This window comes from Numenius arquata, chromosome 23, assembly GCF_964106895.1.
Source record: "Numenius arquata chromosome 23, bNumArq3.hap1.1, whole genome shotgun sequence".
Taxonomy (NCBI): Eukaryota; Metazoa; Chordata; class Aves; order Charadriiformes; family Scolopacidae; genus Numenius; species Numenius arquata.
In genome coordinates, this window is record NC_133598.1 from 6,724,770 (window position 1) to 6,743,269 (window position 18,500).

Sequence of the window (18,500 nt, forward strand, 5' to 3'; positions counted from 1 at the left end):
GGCACCGGTTCCCGGGCAGCCTCCCGGCACACCGCAGCCCTTCCCCGCAGCACCCGGTCACCTCCCTCTGTTGTCGCCATCTTCATTTTGCCGGTGGGTGCCGGGTGGGCATCACCGTGCCCTGGGAGCCCACCCTCGCCCGGTGCCCGTGGCACACCGGTGCTGCCCGTTCCTGCCAGCTCTGGGTAAGTCCCCACTCCCACTGCCCTCGGTCCCCAGGCCAGGGGACCCCCAACCCTCAGCCGGAGGCACCCCCGGTGTTGGGGCAGCAAAGCCCTGGCACCGGGCTCACCACCCATGGGGGACCCAGGGGGCACCGGAGCTGCCGGAGGCTGAGGAGATGCCACAGCGTGAGCGGCCGGTCTGGGGACAGGGATGGGGACAAGGCACAAGCCCCTGGCCCGGTGCATCCGTTAGAGCCTAATTAGCAGCCGGCGAGCGGCGAGGGTGGGCGCCGGTGTGAGCCTCATCAGCATGCACAGCGCTTGGAGGGAGAAGAAAGTGGAGACATGAAACGGGGAGAGGAGATGAAAGGGGAGCGGGGAGATGAAAACCCAAACCGCTGCCTTGTGCCGGGGCCGGGGCGGTGCCGGGGGGGCCTCGGCCAGCCTGTGCCGGGACACGGCCCCGCGGTGGATCCCGGTGCCGTCCCCGTGCTGTCCCCTCCGCCACGGCTGGTGACGGCACAGGGCAGAGCAGGGCAGGGACAGCCCCGTCCTGGTCCCCTCGGGTGTCTTTTGGTGGTGGGGGGGGTTCGTCCAGGGCAGCGAGCGGGGCTCCCAGCATCGTGGCACGGGGGCTGTATGAGCAGGATCGGGCCCCCGGGGAAAAGGGGCTGCCCTGGGCAGGGGGATGTGAGGTTGGGGGGAACCTGGGAGTGGGCACAGCTTGGGGGGAGCAGGGTGGGAGCTGGGGCAGGGCTGGGTGCCGCTGGCAGGGCCGGGGGGGGGGGTCGGAGCTGGGGGAGCTGAGTCCGGTGACCCCAGCGCTGTGGTCCCCATCCTGCTGCTGCTCCTCGTGTGCAGGGACTGGCTTTCCCGGCACGGCCACCTCCGGTCCCCGGCCACTCCAGCCAGGTCCCCTGGGGACTCGCTGCCCATCGGGCACAGCAGGACGTGTGGCTGGTGCACAGAGCTCTTTCCTCCTCCAAAATTCACCCTCCGTGTCCCTTTCCTCCGGCACGAATGCGATGGACGGGGATGGGGACCCTGCCTGGAGCGGCGGCATCTCCCTCCCGGAGGTGGGTGGCACATGGCATCCAGAGGGACACGGTGGGGGCACGGAAACGGGTCGGCACCGGCAGAGCCGGGGGTGGGAGGTGGGTGCTGGGTGGTGCCGGGACCCGGCTGGGAGCCAGCTGGGCCCGTGCCGGCTCCCGGGGGCCCGCGTGGGGCGAGTTTGCCGGGGCTCAGCCGGCTGCCGCATGCCCAGCGTGGGGCCGGTGTACGGCACCGCAGCCGGTTGCCCCGGCGAGGCCACGCTGGCCCTCCTCAGCATGGTCCGGGGGGCACCCGAGCTGTCCCCTCTCCCCAGCGGGGTCCCCCCTCGGCGGGACACAGCCAGCCGGGGCCTGAGCGGAGGAGCCGGCTGCGGCGTCTCCCCGCGAGCGGCGGCGGGGGGGAGGCGGGGGCCGGTGCCAGATGGAGCCGGCTCCGTGCTGCAATATTTCTGGGAGGTGAAGGCTGGGGAGAGATGGATGCGGTAACGCGCGGCGGAGCCACCGCCGGGGAATGTCGGCCGAGGGGAGGAGAGCGGCGGGAGCGGGAGCCCAGCCTGTCCCCGTCCCTGTCCCCGCTGCCTTCAGGGATGAAGTGGCCCCCGGGACGGGTCCCCGGAGCAGCTCTCCCTCGTGGGACCCGTCCCTGGGCATCTTCCAGGCACCGGGTGAGCAGGGCCTCGTCTGTGGGTGGGGGTCTCTGGGGGACGGGGGTGCGGGTGGGGGTGCCCTTCTGGTCCCCATGTCCTTAAAAGTCCCTGCAACGGGGACAGCGGGGTCGTGGGTGGGACGGGGAGCCTGGGAGAGGGAAGGTGACGGTGGAGGGAAACTGAGGCAGGGAGGGAGGAACGGGGCGGTCCTGACTTAGCTGGAATGGGGGGGGGGGGGGCTTTCAGTGAACCCTCTCTTCTACTGCGGCAGGAGGACGGGGTGGTGCCGTGCCAGCCCCGGGGCTGCAGTGCCAAGCGGAGCCCCCATCACCGCGGGGCGGCTGCTTCACCCCTGGGGCAGCGGCACCCCCCCCCCCCCCCCCCGCCCACTGCCCCTGTCGGGCTGGGGGGTCCTCGTGCGGTTTTTAAGACACAGGGTGTTAATTAGGCAAACGACGCCCCGGGAATCGTCCAGTGGGAAATGGCCGGAGCTGCGGCTGCGCACGGGACTGGGGATGGAGGGTCCCGGGGCAGGAGGATGGGTGGCCCTGGGGGGCACGTCTCCCTCCCCGTGCTCCTTTGTCACCCGGCGGGCGCTGGGTTCACCCCAGCTGGGGTGGGATGCTCTTTGGGGACAGGGGGGGGGGGAAGGGGGGGGCTTGGACAGGGTGGCCCCAGCCTGGGATCCAGGGCCAGAGGGGGCTGCCATCGTGCCACCAGCGGAGCTGGCTGCTGGTGAGGCAATAAGGCACCCTGGTGAGGTCACAACGCACTATGACATCACAACCAACAGACTGTGATGTCACAAGGCCCCAGGAGGCTCCCTGTGGCCACGGCATCCTCCCCCATGGCTCTGCCCTGGCTGGGTTGGGGGGGAGGGGGGGGCACAGGGGGCTGGGGAGCAGCCCGGCGGTGGCACCGGTGTGGGCACGGCGCGGCTGATCGAGCGCTGCTGGCACCGGCCCCCCGCCCCCCCGCGGCAGATGGCGTCCGCTTGGGCCCGTTTCAGGGAGCCGGCGGGGCGCGGTGGCGGGGGGGACGTGGTGTGTGGGGGCGGCGGGGGCTGCCTGCGGCCACATCCCCCTCCATCGCCCCCCCCCCCCCGGCCCCGCTCGCCTGCGCCCCTCTGCCCTGGCGTCCCCCAAACCAAGGCATCCGATGGCCCTCCTGAGTGGCGTCAGGCCTCAGCGGGGTGGGTGGGCGCAGGGGCCACAGGTGAGGGGGGACTGAGGTGGCACCGGGGGGACAAAGGCGAAGGGCCAGATTCAGGGCGGTGGGTGCCAGACCCCCGTCCTGGGTGGGGGGCTCAGGCCGCCAGCCCTTGGGGGCTGATCCAGCCCGGTGCTGCCATGGCGGGGCTCATCTGTCTGTGCCAGCCCCAGGGCATGGCGGGGGGGGGGAACCTACCGACATTGGGCACTCTAGGGACCTCGCCCCCACCCCGGGGTGCTCCCATCCCTGGGGACATCGGGGACCTCCATCCCGCATCCCGGCTGGCTTCGGGGACCCCCAGCCAGGAGAGCAGCACCCCCACCTCAGCACCCCGAGCCATCAAGGTGTGTGTGTGGGGGGGGCCCGTCAGGGAGTGGATTTGGGGGGTGGGGGGGTGTCTCCATGGCGACAGGGCGCCGATGACGACAGTCGCCATGGCGAGGCTGCGTGGCCCGGCCCGTTGCCATGGCGATGCGCCTGGCACTGCGAGTCGCCATGGAGATGGCCGAGGGATGGAGTGGTCCCCATGGCGGGGGCCCAGGGCCAGGCCAGGGCTATGGGGGGGGGGGTCCACGGGACTGAACCCACACACACCCCCCCTCCCCATCACCCCGCACCTCCCAGGCGTGGGGGCCTCGCGCCCTCCCGGCGTGGCCGCGGCGTGGGGCCCGTGCCGCCGCGTGCCGCCGCGTGCCCGGGTTCATTTGCACGAGGCTTTTTCCACTCCAGTTCACACTACCATCTGACAAGCCCAACTTCTCATTTTCAGAGTAATCACTCCACTGCACTAATTGCACATGCAAATATGCAAATTCGTATTAATTAATTACTATACTAATTAGTTCTGTGGTATTTGCGAGTAATAAATCATTCGGAGGGAGCGGGAAGCTGGAGACCTGGCCCATTTACACTTCGCATAAAATTTTAATAGGCGCTCCGGCTGATCCGGGACAGCCGCGTCGCACCGCGCTTAAAGGCGCAGAGCTGGCGTGGGCACGGGCTGGCCACGCTGCCCGGCTCGGGGGCCACCAACTCCCCCTGGCCCCGGGGGGGGGCGAGAGGGAGCCAGGGGATGGAGAAGAAGGAGGGAAAAGGGAAAATGAAGAAAAAACGGCAACGGGGAGGAGGGATGGAGGGGGGGTGACACGGTGGCTCGGTGCCCAGCAGCTGCGGTAGCCATGGCTGTCTCCTGCTGGGGAAACTGAGGCAGGGAGTGGGGTGCCCCTCCTAGTGGTCCTCCCACTGCAGCACCCCACGCCCAGGGGCTCCCCCCTCACCCGGGAGGGGTCTTCTCCCTCCTGGCATGGGGACACCCCCAAGGATGTGGGTACCCGGGGGGGGTGGGGGGGGTGTCACCCCGTTCTGCAGCTGCTCCGGCTCCTGCCGCCACGCCGGCACCGCCACCACGCCGGGACCACGACCAGGCTGGCACCGCCACCGCGCCGGCACCGCGCAGCCGCTCCCCGCCGCCACCTTTGGGGATTTTGCAAGCCTTTAATTGTCGTAAGCACAGATTAATTAAGCAGCGATAAACACAAACCCATGCATTATTGATGAATAAGGGTGAGTTCAGGTTGGTGCAAACGTTGTAATTAAATATAAACCTCAAGCTGCCCATTGTTAACGTACAAATTACATTACTATTGCGACACGTGTCGGGCCGCGCGTGGCCGGGAAGGGGCTCGTGCCCGGGCACCGTGACCCTGCTGCCCCCTCCGGCCCCGTGGAGGGGGAGAGGGGATGGGGGGGCTGGGAGGAGGGTTTGGGGGGCAGGAGTGGGGTCCCTACCACCCGTCCCCCTCGCCACAGCCATCCCTGGTTTCGCCGCAGCGCCAGGGCCAGGTCCTTTTCCGTCTGCATCCGTCCTGGATCCATGTGCAGCGAGGGTGCTCCACGCCAGCCCGGCACACGCCAAGGGACGTGTCACCGGCCCACCGAGCCGTGGGGACAGCAGGTCCCCAAGGAGAGAGGGGCAGTCCCCGCTGGGCATCCGGCTCTGCTGGGAGGGGGACACGCACAGGCACCCCGCACGCTCCTGTGTGTGGACACACGTGCACACACACATGTGCACACACGCATGCACACACACACACGCATGCACATGCATGCACTGCCCTGGCACACACACATACATGGACACACATGCACATCCCTGGCACATACACACATGCGCAAGCTTGCACGTCCCTGACACACACACGTAAACAGGCACACACTCCTGTGCACACACATGCATGCACACACATGCACATTCCTGACACACACATGTACACACACATACCCAACCCTGACACACACATATGTGCATGCACTCACACATGGACACACTCCTGTGCTCACACGTGCACATCCCTGACACGCACACACACACATGTGCATACACTCCTGTGTGCACGCGTGCACATCCATCATACATACACACATGCATGCACTCCTGTGCACACACATGCACATTCCTGACACACGCATGCACACACCCCCAGGCACACATTTCTCGCCCAGCCCTGGTTCCCACCGCACCAGCACCCACCGAAACGCCCCACAGGGCAGCCCCCCTGTCCCCACATCCCCCTGTCCCCACATCCCTGTGCTCCCCGCACACGCAGAGCCCCCTGACCCGGGCACCTTCCGGGCTGGGGCACACTGCCCCATGCATCCCTCCCTATGGATTTACACCTGACAGTCCCTTTGCTGGAACCCCCCCCACGCTGGGTACCCTCCTTGCAAGCACTGGGGTCCCCCCACTGAACCCCAGCCCCCCCTGGGCAGCCACATCCCCCAGGACCCTCACTGGGACAAGTGACAATGACACTGGGAGGGGGTGTGTGTGTGGGGGGGGTGATCGAGCCCGGCTTGGCTGCGCGTCCCCGGCTCCCCGCGCGCCCCTCGCCCGGGCGGAGGGTGGGGGTTGGCAGCTGGTAGCTATTTATTAACCAGTCATGGTTAAATTGGTTTATAAATTAACAGATGTTTTAACTTTATTCTTTCTTCTGGGAATGGAGGCAGCAAACTGGTCTGTGCTGGCGGCTGGGCACCGGCCGGGCCCCCTCCCCGGGAGGGTCTCATGGGTGGGGATGGGGTGGGGGGAGCAGGGCTGGCAGCCCCCCAGCTGCAGCCCACCCTGGCAGGGCACCGGGGGGGGGACACCAGGATGGGCTTTTGGGTCCCCCTGAGGTCACAGCACCCCGAGGAAGGGAGCGGTTGGGAGGGCACGTGCTACAGGTGGGTAAACTGAGGCACGGCCGGCACTGATGTCCCCCAGCAAGAGGAGACCCCCCCCGGGCTGCCTCCCCTGGTCTCTCCACTGCACCCCCTCCCTCCTCGGGACCTCCAGACTTGCACCCCCCCCCATTCCTCCCCCAGGTTCAGACCCTCACAGCGCAGGCAGCCCCCCAGCCTCGGGCTCCGTATGCACAGACACCCCCCTCCCTTCCCCGAGCTGGTGTATCCCCCACCCATGTGGGGTCTCCACCTCGGGGGTGTTGTCCCAGGACCCTCCCAGTGCCCCCAGCCCCCGTGGCAGCCCCCAGTCCCACCCCGGCGCACGGGTGCGAGCCTTGGCACGGGCCAGCGGCCGGTGGCTGCCAAGCGGGACGGCTCCAGCCGCGGCTCCGCTCTGGCCACCCCGTGCCAAAGCCCTTGAGCCCGTGCCCAGGCCTGCGCTCGCCGCGTGGCCGTGCCAGCAGCGGGGTGGCCATGCCAGCCCGGCCATGCCAGCGTCGGGCACCGCCATGCCAGCCGCGCCGGGGATGACATCTGCCGGCAGCGTGCCGCAGGGCCAACGGGCACGGTTGGGCTGGCCAGGCCACCGGGGACACGGGGACACAGCCCCCTGCCCACCCTTCTGGGGTGAGGGGATGGGACCCCTCCTCATCCTGCCGGGGATACCGCTCCCCCCCATCCTGTCAGAGGGGTGGGATCGACGCCCCCCCTCCCACTGGGGGTACGGGGACACATCCTCCCCCTCACACCAGGGTTGGAGCCCCCCACATCTTCCCAGGGATGCAGGGTTGCAGCCCCCCTGCCCCATCGTGCTGGGGTTGGAGCCCCCCCTCACCGTGCTGAGAACATGGGCTTGTAGCCAGCCCCCCCCCCCATGGTGGGGTTATGGGGTTGCAGCCCCCCCCCTTATCGTGCCAGAGTTGGAGCCCCCCCATCACGGTGGGGATTTGGGGCTGCAGCCCCCCCCAGTCCTGCCAGTGCTGCTCAGTGCCTCAGTTTCCCCATCCCACTGAAGCGGTGCCAGCCCCACTGCCCCCCCCCGTGCTGCTCTGGGCAGTCACATCGGCAGCGGGGCAGTGGGGTGCCGCCGTGGGGGTGGCCAGGTCCCCAGACCCCCCCATGCAGCCCTATTTGGGGAGGGGGCCGCCCCCAGATCCCCCTTCCCCTCTGCGGTGCCCCAGGCTTGTCGCGGGGGGGGGGGCTCTCAGCAGGGAAGGGGTTAAGGCCCCCGCGCCCCCCCTCGCCCGCCGCCCCCTCGGGCTCCCACGCGTGTTCCCACGCGTGTTCCCACTCCCGGCACCTCCTCTGCACCCGGGGGGGCACCGGCCCCCGCCCGCCCGCCCCCGCTGCAGCTCGGGGGGAGCACGGAGCCGGGGGGAGCCGGTCTGTGCCCGGAGGGGTGCACCCATGGTGGGTCCTGGGGTGCGGGGGGTCTCGGGGTGCACGGCCCGGGGGGGGGGGCTGGGGGTGAACTCCGGGACCGGGGGGGAGGGGACACGACTCGGGAGGGTCCTTCTGGGCACCCCCTCCCGCAGGGCCGGGTACGGGAAGGGGATACCCAAGGTGAGGGGCACTGGGGGGACCCCGGCACCCACTGACACCCCCCCCCCGCCCCGCCTGAGCCCCGCCCACCCTGTGGCCCCGCCCACTCCAGTGCACAGGCCCCGCCTCCCCACACTCACCTTTCGGACCGGCGCCTCCGTGTCCCCTTGTCCCCATGGCGCTCCGTCCCCGTGGCACCCTGTCCCCACGATGCTCCGTCCCTGGTGTGCCCCATCACCACGATGCTCCGTCCCCAGCATACCCTGTCCCCACCGTGCTCCATCCCTGTGGCGCTCTGTCCCCACGACCCCCTGTCCCCACGATGCCCCATCCCCGTGGTGCCCTCGTCGCCACGATGCCCCATCCCCAGACCCCCCGTCCCCCCATGCTGCCCCATCCGCCTCGACGCCCCAGCCCCACAGCACCCGGCCCCATGTCCCTGCCATGCCCAGCCCCGTGTCCCCACCGTGCCCGGCCCCGCCATCGCTCCTCTGGCGGGCGAAGGCTCCCGCTCCTCGCCGGTGCCCGCTGGCGGGGGACGAGGCGGCGAACGCCGCTTCCCTGAACCTGCTGCTATTTTTACTCTCTCTGCAGGAGGATTCTCTGCCGCGCGGAGCTGCAGCCCCCGCCACACGGCACGGGGACGGGCATGGCACGGCACGGCACGGCACGGGCATGGCACAAGCACCGGTGGCTGTGCCCTTGCCCACCGTGCAGCAGCCTGGGTGCCCACTGCGTGCCAGGTTGGGGCTGACCCATCGAGGAGCGGGGCCGTGTGTGGCACATGTGCCTGGAGCTGCGTGGCATAGAGGGGGCTCGGACACTGTGTCCCCTCCCCAGCATGGCACCGGGTGCCGGGCCCGGTGCGGTACCCCCCTGTGCCAAGCTGCGGGTGCCCCCCGCGGGTGCAGGCTGCGTGGGTGCGGGCGCGGGCGGCGCGTGCCGATCCCGGGGGGCTGCGGGTGCTGCCGCTGCCGCAGCGCGGAGAGGGGAGGGGGCCCGGCCACCCCCTCACACGGTGCCTTCGCGGGCGGGAGGAACGGGAACGGCAGCGGGAAGGAGCCCGGGAACCTGTTGCCATAACGACTCAGGTCCTGCACCAGGATGGGGATGCTCAGAACCCGGTGTGAGGACCCCTGGTAGGGGGCCAACCTGGGCGTGGGGTGACCAAGGGACCCCTTGCCCCATTCCAGTCCCCTCTGTGGGGACACAGGCTCTGCTGGTGGCCGTACCTGGGCTGTCCCCACTGTGGGCACTGCCACGAGGGGCTGCCCTGTGCCACAGGGCCAAGCTTGCCCATCCAGAGCCCGGCATTGCCACGCTTTGCCGTGCTTTACCGTGCTTTGCCGCGCAGAGCCAGGCTTTGCCGTGCTTTGCCGCGCGGGGCCGGGCGGGCGGGAGGCTGGTCCATGGCACGGTGCCACTCGGGTAAATATTTTGCTGGAGCGGTGGCTGCTGGCCCGCGGCCACCCCGCAGCCGTTGGAGCACCGGGAGATCCGGGGGCCGGAGCCAGCTCCCGGCTCCCCCTTCCTTGTTCCTCTTCAGAGGCAGCTTCCTCAGCGCCAACGCCACCGCCCCGGCCGGGACACCCCGAGAGGGGACGGGGGCCGCTGCTCCGGCTACCGGTGGCCCCGCTGCCCCTCTACACAGGGACACCCCGGCTGTCCCCCTCCACAGAGGTGTCCAGGTCCCTTCTGGCAGGGCCATGGCAGAGCCTGGCATGTGCCACACCGAGCACCAGTGCCGAGCGGTGTCCGGGTGGGAGGCTGTGCCCGGGGTGGGGGCTGATCCCCTGCTTCCCCAGGGGGAAACTTTGGATTTGATGGAATTTTCCACCGGGAAATCCACCGAGAGCCGGGGCAGAGCCAGGGCAGCCGGGCACAGTCCCCAGCGAGGGCACAGTCCCCTGCCTCTGGCACACCCTGGTGTCCCCAGGGCTGTGGCTGGTGGCCGTGTGGTAGCCCTGGCACAGAGGCGATGGGACATTTCAGGGTTCCTTGTCCCCATAGATGTCCCCTGGCCACATTCCCTTGGATCCCACCCCCGCAGGAGCAGTGTCCCTGTCCCCTGGGGTGGGAGTGGGGTATCTGTGGGGCACAGAGCAGCTGGGAGGATTTTCCTGCTGCCCCTCCGAGGGTGAGAATGCCCCCGTCCCCGTCCCTGTCCCTGCCTGTGGGGAAACTGAGGCACAAGGGATAGGGACTCACGTGGAGTCACCCCTTCCCATTCCCGTCCTGTCCCGTCCCATCTGGCCACCGTGATCAGGGGACATTGCCTCCCCCCGGTAAGGAAGGGGTTAAGGGCCCCCCACGGGTTGGCTGAACCCCCTCGGGGGCTCCCCAAGGACTCATTACCGCGGCCTCAGCCCCCCTGCCCGGGGATGGGGGGGATGAATAATTCAGCGCCTGGTAGGAGACGTGTCCTCCCTCCCTCTCCTTCCTCCTCCTCCTCCTCCTCCTCACCGGCTCTGCCTTCCCCACCTCCCGCCGCTTTCAGTCCTCGCCGTACCGAGCCCCGGGTGCTACCGAACTCCGCTCGGCACCGGTGGCAGAGACAAACCCCCCCCCCCTCCCCAAACCCCTCCCGGTTCCAGCAGCGGCGGTGACCCCCGGTCAAGGCCATGGACCCCAAGGACCGCAAGAAGATCCAGTTCTCGGTGCCGGCCCCCCCCAGCCAGCTGGACCCCCGCGCCGTCGAGATGGTGAGGGTGGACATCGGGGTATGGGGTCACACCAAGGGGTGTCCCTTGTCACCCCGAGGTCACCTGCAGCAGGTGACCTCGGGGTGACAAGGGACTCCCCCCCCGTGTGACCGGGAGGGATGGAGGTGTCGGTGCGTGAGCTGGGTCCTGCCGGAGGGACGGGGACAGATGGGATGGGATGGGGACAGAGTGGGACAGGAGGGATGGGAGTGGGAGACCAGGACAAGGGGGACCGGAGGGGACAGGGAATGGGACAGGAGAGAGAAGAAGGGACAGAAGGGAGGGGATGGGACAGATGGGATGGGACAAGGGGGGTGGGAGGGGAGAGGATGGGGGACAGAGGGGACAGGAGGGAGGGGGTGGGACAGGGAGAGGAGGACAAGGCGGGGGATTGGAGGGGACAGGGCATGTACGGAAGGGACAGAGGGGACAGGACTGGATGGGGGACACGGGATGGGACAGGAGAGAGATGAGGATAGGACCAGAGAGCTCCCAAGGTCCCTGTGTGAGCCATGGTCCTGCGGAGGAGAGTTGTAGAGAGGGACAGTGACAGGGATGGGACAGGAGGGAAGGGAAGAGAAGAGAAAGAATGGGATGGAGGGGACAGAAGGAGGACAGGGATGGGACAGAGGTGACGATGGGGACAGGGATGGGACAGGAGGGAATGGATGGGATGGAGGTGACAGGACATGCTGGGGGACAGTGCAGCCACCCCCAGCCCGTTGTGCTTGGCCCAAGGGGATGTCCCCAGCACACGCCGGACCCAGTGCCCCCCGCGGAGGGGCCAGGAGGGAACCGGGGCTCTCGTGGGGCTGGGAGGGACACCGTGGGGACCCTGGGATGGGGTTGTGGTCCCTCTGTGGGGCACTGCCCCTTTCAGCAGTGCTGGCTCAGCAGGGACCCCCGTTTTAGAGACCCTCACCTCAGCCAGTGTCCCTGTCCCCTGCTCCCCGCTGGCAGCCCCAGGCTGGGTGCCCCCAACATGTGCCGGGTGGGTGCACGGCCCCGCACCCGCGCTCACACACACGCACACGCTCACACGTGTGCAGGCATGTGCATGGGGTCTCGGTCCTGGGGCGCAGGGCAGGGGACAGGGGACCCCAGGCGTCCCCAGCCGGCCGGTGACACCTCGCTGTGCCCCAGATCCGCCGGCGGAGGCCCACGCCGGCCATGCTCTTCCAGCTCTCCGAGCACTCCTCCCCAGGTGAGTGGGACAGGAACCGGCACCCGCCGGGGGTGGGACGTGGTGGCTGGGGGCATCTGCTCCAGGGACGGGAGGTGGTGGCAGGAATGGGACACTGTGTCACTGATGGGATGGGGTGGCAGAGAGGGGACATGGTGGCGGGGATGGGATGGGATGGGATGGGATGGGATGTGGAGTCATGCACAGTATGGGATGTCTGGGATGGGACGTGGTGATGGGGAGGGGACGTAGTGGTGGGGAGGGGACACGGTGGCGGGACGGGATGCGGTGTCGCTTGTGGTATGGGATGTCAGGGATGGGACACGGTGGCAGGGAGGTGACAGGGTGTCACATAAGGGATGGAGTGGCAGGGATGGGACATGGTGGCAGGGATGGGACACGGTGGCAGTCCCTGGTGGGCAGGGTGACCCCCTGGAGGGGGGGTCCGGGGGTGGGCAGGGACCTGCCTGGCTCCGTTGGGGGTCGGCAGCCCCCGTCCCGCTCACCCCTCTCTCCCCGGCGCTGCCGACCCAGAGGACGAGTCCCTGCCCTACCAGGTGAGTGGGCGCCGGGACCCCCGGGATGGCCCCGTTCCCCCCCTCCCCGCGGCTCCCGGGGGGGGTTATCGGGGCCCATCGCCCCGTCCCAGCCTGGCCCTGGTGCTTATCAGTTCCCGGCACGGGCACACGGCGCCAGCGCTGCAGGGACGGGGATGGGGACACGGAGCCAAGCCGGGCTGTGGGGCTTGGCCGGTCATGGTGCAAACCGCCTCGTGACCATCGTGGGGACACCGCCCCAGGGTCCCCAACGCCACGTCCCCATGGTGGGGTCCCCATCATGGTGCCCCCAATCCATTCCGGGGTCCTCATCCCTGGGAGAGGGTGGTGGGGGTCAGCCTTGGGTCCCCTTCGCGAGACCCGCCCCCCCCCCCCATCACAGCACCCGGCTCCCCATGGGGTGCCAGGGTCTCCTGGGGACACCGGGACCCTGTCCCCAACACGGCTCTGTCCCGCAGCGCGCCTCCGGCGAGGGCTGCCTGCTTAAACCAAAGAGGACCAACCCGTGTGCCTACACACCGCCCTCGCTCAAAGGTACCGGCTGGAGGGGGAAACTGAGGCACAGTGGGGTTGGGGGCACCCCGGAACCCCACATCTCTGGGTGGGGGCTCCGTGGGGAGACTCCAGAGCTCCCAGTGCCTGGAACGGGGTGCTGATGCGGGTGGCTCCCCAGCGGTGCAGCGCATCGTGCAGTCCCACCTGGAGAGTGGCCTGGCTGGGGGTGACAGCTCCGACGGGGAACCTGATGACGGGGAGCACGAGCTGGCCCGCGCCTGCGACCCCGACAGTGCCCTGGAACCCGGTGAGGGGGACACGGGACGGGGGACGGGGCTGCTGGAGGCTGGGGGGGGGCAAGGGGACAGGGCTGCCAGAGCCCAGGGGACATGGGGAGGGGGCTGCTGGAGCCTGAGGGGGGCACGGGGACAGGGATGATAGAGATTGGGGGACATGAGGACAGGGCTGCTGGAGCCAAGGGGGGGACATGGGGACACGGATGCCATAGCCCAGAGGACATGGGGACAGGATTGCTGGAGGCTGGGGGGACGTGAGGATGGTGCTGCCGGAGCCTGGGGGATGCGGGGACATGGGGACAGGGCTGCCAGAGCCCTGGGGACGCCATGGGGACGGGATTGCTGGAGGCTGGGGTACACGGGGAGACGGGGACAGGGTTGCTGGATCCCAGGGGACGTGGGGACAAGGCTGGCAAGAGCCCAGGGGTGCAGAGGCGAGTGCCACCGTCCCCTGCAGCCCTCGGGGACAGGGTGGGTGCCCGGGGCTGGGGCGGGGGGGGACGGGACAGACACAGGCTGGTGCTGCCCGTCCCTGCTGCCCGCTCGCCCCAGCTCAGCGGGTCCCATGGAGGGGGGGGGGGGGGGGATGCCACCACGTCCCCCCACCGGGCAGCGCCTCCGTCCCCCGGCGGTGCCAGGCGTGCCACCCTCCATCCCCGGCTCATGGCCGCCCGCCCCAGCAGCCCCGGGGAGCCAGGCCAGAGCCGAGCGGAGCTACTTCCCCGCCGGCCCCAAGGCGCACAAGCGGAAAGGTAACGGGATGGGGGACAGCGGGGAGGGGGGACACAGGGATGGGGACAGCGGGGGGACGCCGGCTGCCCACCCAACCCGCTGCAGCCCCCCCAGCCACCCCGTCCCAGGGATGCCGGGTGACGCCGGGGCTCGGGGTCCTGTCCCCACTGGGGACCTGGCCCGGGTGGTGGCAGTGGGGGGGTCACCCCCGGAGGCGGGGGGGGGGGGTCCCCGGGGGTCCCCGGAGGCCACCGTCCCCGTTGCCGGCAGGCGGGCAGAAGGTGTCCTTCGCCGGCGGCATCGAGGAGCGCGGGGAGGACCTGAAGTCGCTGACGGTGACGGAGATCCCCGAGGACCCCGAGGGAGCGGAGGAGGGTGACGAGGAGGAGCCGGGACGGGAGCAGGAGGACGGCGGCACCGGGGGTACGCGGGGTGTCCCCACGTCCACCGTCTCCCCGGTGTGCCCCCCCCTCCCACCCCCGGTGTCTGACCCCCCCGCCGCCTTTCCCTCCTCCCCAGAGCGGCGACACGTGGGCTTCGCCGAGGTGCCCTCGCGCCCCATCGGCACCGAGCGCCATTCGCCCACCTTCCCGCTGGGCAACAGTTAGCCGCCACCGGGCCACCGGGCCACCGGCCCCCAGCAGCTTCGCCCGCGACCCCCCCCTCCGCCCCTCGCCCCGTCTGCATCCCCCCCCCCATGGCTGCTGCCTGCCCTGCCTGCGCTTCCTCTGCCCTGCCCGGCCATGCCAGGCCCCGCTCGGGTGCCGGGGGTCCCGGAGAGGCACCATGTCCCGTGTCCCCCCCCCCCCCCCCCCAACGGCTACCGGGACCCCCGGGGGTGGCGGGGCCTGGGAACCCCCCGCCCCGGCTGCCGCCCCCCATGGAGCTGAGCCCCCCGCCCGCAATAAACGGCTGTACAGAGAGGCTGGAGGCTGCTTTTGGGGGGCTGGGGGGGGGGGGGGGGGGCAGGGGATGTGGGGGGTCTTTGCATCGGGGGGGCGAGAGTAGGGAGATATGGGGCAGCGCTATGGGGTCGTGGGGTCGGGCCGGTGCCCCATGGACCACCCCCCCGCAATGGGGAATGGTCCCTCCCAGCCCCACTGACCCCCCCCGCAATGGGGAATGGTCCCTCCCAGCCCCACTGACCCCCCCCCCGCCATGGGGAATGGTCCCTCCCAGCCCCACTGACCCCCCCCCCGCCATGGGGAATGGTCCCTCCCAGCCCCACTGACCCCCCCCGCAATGGGGAATGGTTCCTCCCTCACCCCTCTGACCCCCCCCTCCCCCCGTTGAGGAATGGTCTCTCCCGCCCCCCGTTGGGCCTGTCCGCCCCCCCCCCCGAGGCGGGCGCTGGTCGGCGCCGGCGCAGCCTCGCTCTGGCATTTCCCTTCCGGGGTCAGAGGTGGCGGCGGCGCCGGAAGCGGCTCTCGCCGGGGTCGGCTTCCGGCGGGGACCGGCACCGGGCGGCGGCAGGTACCGCGGGCGGCGACGGGGTCCGGGAGCAGGGGGGTCTCGGCCGTGCTCGGCCCCGGCGGGCCCCGGTCGCTCGGGCCGGGCGGGTTGCGGAGCCCCGGAGGGGGCAGGGCCGGCGAGGGCCTCGGTACCGTCCCCGGGAGCGCGGCCGGCGGGAGGGGGCCGTCCCTGGGGGAACCCGGGGTCCCGTTACCGGCTCCCCGCAGGCTTTGGGCCCGGAGAGCGGCGGGCGCCCCGCGGTGCGGTTCCCCCCGAGGGCACCTTCCCCAGGGGATCCTCAGGTGGGTCCCCCCGCCGTGCCCTCTGCTCCCCCCGCGCCGGCTTCGCCGGCGGCTCCGGGGCACCGGCTGCCCCCGGGAGGCCTCCCTGCGGCTGCGGCCTCGCTCCGAACCCCGCCCGGGCTTATGGGGGGGGGGGTGGTGGGGTCGGAGGGGCTGCCGAGGGGGCAGGGGAGCTGTTGGAGGGGCTTGTCGGGGGGACGGGACGGAGGGGCTACCGGGGGTCCCGGTATTGCTCTCGCAGCCCCCTGGCAAACGTCAACCTGGACGGCTCCATTCGGAATATCCTGGGGTGATCCCGGTGTTCCCAAACCCGTGGGGTTTGCATCCTGGGATGGCTAGGGGGGGGCAGGGAGGGGGGGGTTGCCACGCTGCTCCTGGGGGGTCCTGTGCCACTGCTTGGCTTGTGCTGGTGTCACGGACGGGACTGGGGGCTCCACAAAGTTATCCCCCCCCCCCCCTCCAACCTTATCCCCCCCCCCCCCTCCAACCTTATCCCCCCCCCTTCCAGCCTTATCCCCCCACCCTCCAACAAGGGACCCATTGCCCCCCACGCTAAGCCGTGGGGAAGGCTGACCCTCCCGGGAGCTGGTAGCCATCGCTGCCCTTTGCTAGCCCCCAGAGCCCCTTCTCTCGCTGCGGTGACAGAGTTCTTTTGCGTGTCACGAAACCCTCTGTGCGGGGACCGGGCGAGAGGTGGCAGGGGGGTTTGGTGATGGCACAGGGGACACCGGATGCTATTGGGGGGGGTCCCAGGGGCAGGAGCCCTCCCAAATATTCAGGTAGACTATGCCTTGTGCTGCCTTCTCGAGCTGGGGGGGGGTGTCTGGCACCCCCCCCCAGCTCGAGAAGGCAGCTGGTACCAACTGGGGGGAGGCAGCACCCAACCTGGCTGCCTGGTGCCACAAGGGAGCTGTGGACTAGTGGCAAGGAGCCGTGGGCCAGTGATGGGGGATGCCTTTGCCGGCGGGAAGAGGTAGTTCCCAGCCCCCGGGGGTGGCTGAGCCTTTGGTGGGAAGCGGCTCAACGGAAGGGACACACAGAGCCGGGCGGGGGGAAACGTGGGACGCTGTGGGGTCTCACTGCCTGCTCCCCTGCGCTGAACCACTCCGGCCCTCGGCACGACGGGCACCGAGGGGCTGCCGGGCCACGAGCCCCCTTCCTCGGGCTCGCCAGGGAGGGAGTGGGGCCAGCTCCGCTGTCTCCGGGGAAATGCGCTTTTCACCCAGCCCTCTGAGTTTCCCTGCGGGGCTGGGGGGGGGGTGGGGGTGGGACAGGACAGGCTCCCCGGGGGTCTCTGTGCCCACACCCTGTGCCTGCTCGGGCAGTGGCGGCTCCTGGCCTTTTGCAGGGGTGGCTGGTCACGGACAGACCGAAACACAGCCCCGGTCCCCCCTGGTCGCTCTGCTTTACCGCAGCCGTTACCCGTCTGCCACCTCTGCTCGCCATCACTTGTGTCACCGGCGCTGCCGGGAGCCAGCACGTAACGTGCACGGCAGGGTGGCCTTTGTGAGCGTAGGCACGGGCTCGTAGCTTTAGGGGAAGCTACAAAGGAGCGTGGGGACAGCTCGCTGCGAGCTCCACGTCGTGCCCTTGCTGAGGGTTCTCAGCAGCATCTGGGGGGGGCTTGAAAACCAAATGGCCTTGGCCCCGCAGTGTCCCGGCTGTGAACGTGGCAGGGTCTGTCCAGCGGTTTGCTGAAGACACTGGATCACTCCATGGTTTTGTTTTTTGGTTTTTTTTTTAGAGTGAGTTTTAGCATCTGATTTACTTTAATATTGACCTTTTCGTTTTAAAGGCATCTCTAGGAAGCTCGGGTGCGCGTCAGCCTCCGGGTGTCTCTAAAAGGCCCCGTCCCTCTCGCTCTCCGGGAGTTTTCTCTCCTGGCGCAGAGTTTGGTGCAAAGGCTGGAGCTCTCGGCAGAGGTGACATGGGAATTAGCTGTTGAAATCGTCATGTGAAGCTGAGAAGACACATTAATAGGAAGTCGGGGGCGCGGGAGGAAAGGAGAAGCGATGTCACAAGATGGAAAGGCTTCTCAACTGTAAGACATGTCATTAACATGCAAACGTGTGCTAATGAGAAGCTTGTGATTTGAGTCGAAGAGATTGAAAACCCTAAAAGGTGGAAAGGAGTGACACTGGGGAGGGGGTGACAGTGAGGAGGGGTGACACTGGGGCTTCACGGGGGCTGCTGTGGCTGATGCCGGGGGTGGGACACGTCCCTCAGAGCAGGTCCTGGCCCTGTTTTGGTGCCCGGTGTCCCGCTGGCACTGGGCTGCTCTCAGGATTTCACCAGTTGCCTGCCCTGCACATTTGCTTCCCACTGGGATTTATGGGGCTCGCTGCTGGCGGTGTCACCTCTTGTCCCTGCAGCCCCTCTCCCCTCCTTTGTCCTCAAAACAGGAGGTCTCACCAGCAAAAAGACACTAAATCTTTCCTCAGAGCCTCCAAACCCCCCCCCCCTTTTTTTTTTTTTTAACCAGAAAAGCCCTGGGGGGTCCCCGGTGCGGGTGCCCCTTCGCACTGCGTTACTGTCACCTGGGGTGTCCCTCTGGGGCAGCCTGTGCCGCTGGCGCTTCCCCGGCCTGTCGTGTCGGCTGTCGGAGCCCGCGCTGCTCCAGAGCCCCCGAAAGCGGCTCGGCAGCCGGTGCGGCGCGGGCTGCGGAGGATGGCTGAATGCATAATACAGCACCGGGGCGCTCAATAATTTATCTGTCACCCAGAAAGAAGAAGAAAAAAAAAAAGAAAAAAAAAAAAAGGCACATTTATCCACGCTCAGCTCCAGCCCCTGCTCTTTCTGCTCGGAGCTTTCTCCTGCCTGAGGGAGCCCTCCCAGGGTCGGGGGGGGACTCATCTGGGCTTCAAATATTTCTGCCAAACCCCACTCTGTCTCAGGGCGCCCTGAAGGTCAAGCCTTTATCGCCGGTTCTTCCCCAAAAG

The 18,500-nt window shown here is 69.0% G+C and overlaps 1 protein-coding gene across 1 annotated transcript; it reads left to right on the forward strand.

Moving 5' to 3' along the window:
* The first annotated feature begins 10,463 nt into the window (after positions 1–10,463).
* PPP1R1B (protein phosphatase 1 regulatory inhibitor subunit 1B) lies at positions 10,464–14,415 on the forward strand. Its single transcript, XM_074162982.1, has 8 exons — positions 10,464–10,544; positions 11,688–11,748; positions 12,262–12,284; positions 12,743–12,818; positions 12,958–13,086; positions 13,759–13,827; positions 14,078–14,230; positions 14,327–14,415. The coding sequence occupies exons 1-8, from the start codon at positions 10,464–10,466 to the stop codon at positions 14,413–14,415; spliced, it is 681 nt and encodes a 226-aa protein (XP_074019083.1).
* Positions 14,416–18,500: the final 4,085 nt, after the last annotated feature.